At 46.8% G+C, this 6000-nt stretch overlaps 1 protein-coding gene across 1 annotated transcript in view; it reads right to left on the bottom strand.

The window, feature by feature from the left end:
• si:dkey-91i10.3 (cytochrome P450) overlaps window positions 1-5174 on the bottom strand; it is a 94732-nt gene extending 89558 nt beyond the window's left edge. Inside the window, exon 1 of the mRNA XM_041200135.1 lies at window positions 4889-5174. Coding sequence (XP_041056069.1) covers window positions 4889-5134 — 246 coding nt within the window. The 5' untranslated portion in view covers window positions 5135-5174. The remainder of the gene's footprint in view (window positions 1-4888) is intronic.
• Window positions 5175-6000: the final 826 nt, after the last annotated feature.

Here is a 6000-nt window from a genome sequence, read left to right on the forward strand (position 1 = left end):
TTTTTCAATAACTCAGCTTTACAAACTGCATCGGTCATAACACTGTCCTGTGGCAGGTTCCCACTTAAAAGACAAGGTACATTTGTATTCCACAAATACTCATTAGTGTAAAACTTAAAAATTATGTCTTACATTTAAGATAAGGCAGCAGCGCACCAGAACCTCGTGGCACTGAGTTCATGTTGGTTTAAAGTGGCATAGAACAGTCGGCTTTATGCAGTTCTGTTCAAGGTCAGCGGTTTTCCATGTTGAACCCTGCAGTGCAAGGGAATGGCAGCTTGGCCTGGCATCCGGGTGTGGAGGGGCAATCAGTCAAGGTAGTGACATGAGGGGCCTAAAGGGTGGTGTCGATACTGTCCACATCTGGGCCCATCTGGCTGGCAGAGTCCTTACAGGCTTACAGCTCACTCAACATTTCAATTATCCCTGCTGAGAGTGATCTCGGACAATGTCCTTTACAATGCATCGAAGGGAGGGCCAACTGAGCCTACAAGTTTAGCTATGTCCCACAGGGCGGCAACTACAACAATGCGCATGACCATCAACATTCAATAAAGAATGAACGCAAAAAACACATCATCTTTTGCATGATAAAGAAATGTCTCTAACTCCCCTGTAACCATCGATGCATGCCAATCATGTGACATTCCAGTATATTTAGGCATTGATTCTGTGGAATTCTTTACCGCAGAGGGCTGGAGAAGTTGGGTCGTTAAGTATATTCAAGGCTGAGGTAGACAGATTTTTAATCAGTAAGGGAAACAAGGGTTATGGAGAAAAGGCAGGAAAGTGGAGTTGAGGATTATCAGATCAGCCATGATCTCACTGAATGGCGGAGCAGACTCAATGGGCCAATTGGCCTACATCAGAGATAAAAGCAAAAAACTGCGGATGCTGGAAATCCAAAACAGAAACAGAAATATCTGGAAAAACTCAGCAGGTCTGGCAGCATCGGGGGAGGAGAGCACAGTTGACGTTTCAAGTCCTCATGACCCTTCAACAGAACTAAGTAAAAATAGGAAAAGGGTGAAATATAAGCTGGTTTGGGGGGAGCAGGGTACGGGGGTTGTTGGAACAAGCAGCCAGTTATAGGTGGAGATAACCAAAAGATGTCACAGACAAAAGAATAAAGAGATGTTGAAGGTGGTGATATTATCTAAAGGAATGTACTAATTAAGAGTAGAAAGCAGGAAAGACAAGGTACAGATAGCTCTAGTGGGGGTGGGGGAATACTAAAAGGTAGAAATAAACAATGGGTGGAAATACATTTACAAATAATAGAAATAGTTGGGAAAAGAAAAATCTATATAAATTATTGGAAAAAACAAAAAGGAGGGGGAAGAAATGGAAAGGGGGTGGGGATGGAGGAGGGAGTTCAAGATCTAAAATTGTTGAACTCAATATTCAGTCTGAAAGGCTGTAAAGTGCCTAGTCGGAAGATGAGGTGCTGTTCATCCAGTTTGCGTTGAGCTTCACTGGAACAATGCAGCAAGCCAAGGACGGACATGTGGGCATGAGAGCAGGGTGGAGTGTTGAAATGGCAAGCGACAGGGAGGTCTGGGTAATGCTTGCGGACAGACCGAAGGTGTTCTGCAAAGTGGTCACCCAGTCTGCGTTTGGTCTCTCCAATGTAGAGGAAACCGCATTGGGAGCAACGAATGCAGTAGACTAAGTTGAGGGAGTGCAAATGAAATGCTGCTTCACTTGAAAGGAGTGTTTGGGCCCTTGGACGGTGAGGAGAGAGGAAGTGAAGGGGCAGGTGTTGCATCTTCTGCGGTTGCATGGGAAGGTGCCATGGGAGGGGGTTGAGGAGTAGGGGGTGTTGGAGGAGAGGACCAGGGTGTCACAGAGGGAACGATCCCTTCGGAATGCCACCAGGGGGGTTGAAGGGAAGATGTGTTTGGTGATGTCATCATGCTGGAGTTGGCGGAAATGGCGGAGGATGATCCTTTGAATGCGAAGGCTGGTGGAGTGATAAGTGAGGACAAGGGGGACCCTATCATGTTTCTGGGAGGTAGGAGAAGGCGTGAGGGCAGATGCACGGGAGATGGGCCGGACACGATTGAGGGCCCTGTCAACCACCATGGGTGGAAAACCTCGGTTAAGGAAGAAGGAGGACATGTCAGGAACTGTTTTTGAAAGTGGCATCATCAGAACAGATGTGACAGAGGCGAAGGAACTGAAAGAATGGGATGGAGTCCTTACAGGAAGCGGGGTGTGAGGAGCTGTAGTCGAGGTAGCTGTGGGAGTCGGTAGGCTTGTAATGGATATTGGTGGACAGTCTATCACCAGAAATTGAAACAGGGAGGTCAAGGACGGGAAGGGAAGTGTCAGAGATGGACCATGTGAAAATGATGGAGGGGTGGAGATTGGAAGCAAAGTTAATAAATTTTTCTAGGTCCCGACGAAAGCATGAAGCAGCACCCAAGTAATCATCGATGTACCGGAGAAAGTGTTGTGGGAGGGGGCCGGAGTAGGACTGGAACAAGGAATGTTCCACATACCCGATAAAAGAGACAGGCATAGCTAGGACCCATGTGGGTACCCGTAGCCACACCTTTTATTTGGAGGAAGTGGGAGGAGTTAAAAGAGAAATTGTTCAGTGTGAGAACAAGTTCAGCCAGACGGAGCAGAGTAGTGGTGGATGCCCGAACAATCCCCATCCACCACTACTCTCCTCAACAGGGCCCTCAACCGTGTCCGGCCCATCGCCCGTGCATCCACCCTCATGCCTTCTCCTCCCTCCCAGAAACATGATAGGGTCCCCCTTGTCCTCACTTATCACCTCGCCAGCCTCTGCATTCAAAGGGTCATCCTGCGCCATTTCCGCCAACTCCAGCATGATGCCACCACCAAACACATCTTCCCTTCATCCCCCTGGTGGCATTCCGTAGGGATCGTTCCCTCTGTGACACCCTGGTCCACTCCTCCATCACCCCCTACTCCTCAACCCCCTCCCATGGCACCTTCCCATGCAACACCTGCCCCTTCATTTCCTCTCTCCTCACCGTCCAAGGGCCCAAACACTCCTTTCAAGTGAAGCAGCATTTCACTTGCATTTGCCCCAACTTAGTCTACTGCATTCGTTGCTCCCAATGCGGTTTCCTCTACATTGGAGAGACCAAACGCAGACTGGGAGACCGCTTTGCAGAACACCTTCAGTCTGTCCGCAAGCATTACCCAGACCTCCCTGTCGCTTGCCATTTCAACACTGCACCCTGCTCTCATGCCCACATGTCCGTCCTTGGCTTGCTGCATTGTTCCAGTGAAGCTCAATGCAAGCTGGAGGAACAGCACCTCATCTTCCGACTAGGCACTTTACAGCCTTCCAGACTGAATATTGAGTTCAACAATTTTAGATCTTGAACTCCCTCCTCCATCCCCACCCCCTTTCCATTTCTTCCCCTTCCCTTTTGTTTTTTCCAATAATTTATATAGATTTTTCTTTTCCCACCTATTTCCATTATTTGTAAATGTATTTCCACCCATTGTTTATTTCTACCTTTTAGTATTCCCCCACCCCCACTAGAGCTATCGGTACCTTGTCTTTCCTGCTTTCTACTCTTAATTAGCATATTCCTTTAGATAATATCACCATCTTCAACACCTCTTTGTTCTTTTGTCTGTGACATCTTTTGGTTATGTCCACCTATTACTGGCTGCTTGTCCCAACAACTACCACTACCACCAGCACCACCCCCCCTCCACCCAACCAGCTTATATTTCACCCTTTTCCTATTTTTATTTAGTTCTGTTGAAGAGTCATTGGAATTGGAAAGGTCAACTGTTTGCTCTCCTCCGCCGATGCTGCCAGACCTGCTGAGTTTTTCCAGGTATTTCTGTTTCTGTTTTTGTGTTGACGTGGCCTACTTCTGCTCCTACTTCTTATGGTTTCATGGAGTGTGACACCATTTAAACAGTGAGAGAGGAGTGGGACACCTGACCCAACACTCTGCAAGTTGCCAGTTGACAAACATTACAAACTCAATGCAATATTTTTGGTTTATGCATAGTTGGTTTCTGACATGATTTAAAAGTGTGTTTTAATCACTGATCTTAAATGTAACTCGGTTCATTATCAGAAAAGCAAAACAGAAGAAAAATACTGTGGATGCCTTCTGAAGAAATCATTCAATTTGAAACGCTGGCCTGGATTTTGATCATCGACACAGGCAACGGAAGTCAGGAAAATTCCCACCTGCCTTGGGTTAAAATAAAAGCAGAAAGGCCCTAACAACCCTGTGGGTGTACCTACACTACATGGACTGCAGCGGTTCAAGAAAGCAGCTCACCGCCACCTTCTCAAGAGAAATTAGGGATGGGCAATAAATGCTGGCCCAGCCAGTGAAGCCACACATCCCTTGAATGAATAATAACATACACGCATGGTAAACATGTCCTTGTATCCCTTAATTGTAACCCCCCTTCCTCTGCTCATCTCAAATATGCTGTTAGCTCCTTCATTCTGTCCAACACTCTCACTCCTTGCACCTTATTCCCCTTTAAACTAAATTGGCACACCCCTGCCAAACCCAACCCCGCGCACCACCACCACTACCACCTCCCCCAAAAAATTCTCAAACTGCCAGGTTGGAATTTGAGGTCAGGTCCTCTGGGTTAGCCCAGGCCTCTGCATTACATAACCACAGTCCCTCATATTTGATATATAACTTTCAAGAGAGAATTAGATTCGTATTTAAAAGGAGACGGGCATTACAGGGCTATGGAGAAAGAATGGAGTCCAATTAAAAAGCTCTTTCGAAAGAATCGGTGCCAAGGCTTTCTTTGTTTTATGATTTCATGAAATAGCAGTTATTGGTGGGCATGGAGCGAAGTCCGACTTTCAGTGACGAACTAGCCAGCGGACTTCAAATAAACAACTCTTTACCTGAAGCTCATGGGTTTTCCAATTGTATCCTTTCATGAAGTACCAGCAGAAGTTAGAAAACAGACCCAGCCCGGGAAGATCCCGAATGGTTTTCAAATCCGCGGTGGGTCGCCCAGTCTGGGGGTTGAGAGCCGCGACCCCCGCCGCTGGTCTGACGCCCGACTTGCACCGAGATAGCGGGGGAAGCATTCGAATTCCGGGGAGCAAACGCTTCCAGGTGGGAGGGAGACACAGCTGGAGAGACATCCTCTTTTTTTGCACCGTTCCAACCAGACCAAAACGAGACTGAAGGCTGCAGCGGCTCAATAGGTTTAGATGACGTTCCACTCAGTTTATCAACAAGTGAACCAGCAAGAGAGCTGGGACAAACCCAACACGGAAACAAGTTGCCCATTGATAAACACCACAAACTCAATTCAATGTTTTTCGCTCACGAGAGAGCAATAAGATACCATTTAAAACATTGCGAGAGGAGAGTGGGGACAACATTTAAAACAATGCGAGAGGAGAGTGGGGACAACATTTAAAACATTGCGAGAGGAGAGTGGGGACAACATTTAAAAAGTGTAAGGTGAGAGTAGGAACACCATTGAAAACAGTGCGAGAGGAGAGTGGGGACACCTTTTAAAACAGTGTGAGAGGAGAGTGGGGACACCATTTAAAACACTGCAATAGGAGATTGGAATCAACATTTAAAACAGTGCGAGAGGAGAGGGGGGACAACATTTAAATCAGTGCGAGAGGAGACTGGAGACAACATTTAAAACAATGCGAGAGGAGAGTGGGGACACCATTTAAAACAGTGCGACAGGAGAGTGAGGACAACATTTAAAACAGCACGAGAGGAGAGTGAGGGCAACATTTAAAACAGTGCAAGAGGAGACTGGGAATACCATTTAAAACAGGGCGAGAGGACAGTGGGGACAACATTTAAAACAGTGCGAGAGGAGAGTTGGGACAAGATTTAAAATATTGCGAGAGGAGAGTGGGGACAACATTTAAAACAATGTGAGAGGCGAATGGAGACAACATTTAAAACAGTGCGAGTGGAGAGTGGAGACAACAATTAAAACAGTTCGAGAGGAGAGTGGAGACACGATTTAAAACAGTGC

This window comes from Carcharodon carcharias, chromosome 12 (assembly GCF_017639515.1).
Source record: "Carcharodon carcharias isolate sCarCar2 chromosome 12, sCarCar2.pri, whole genome shotgun sequence".
NCBI classification, from domain to species: Eukaryota; Metazoa; Chordata; class Chondrichthyes; order Lamniformes; family Lamnidae; genus Carcharodon; species Carcharodon carcharias.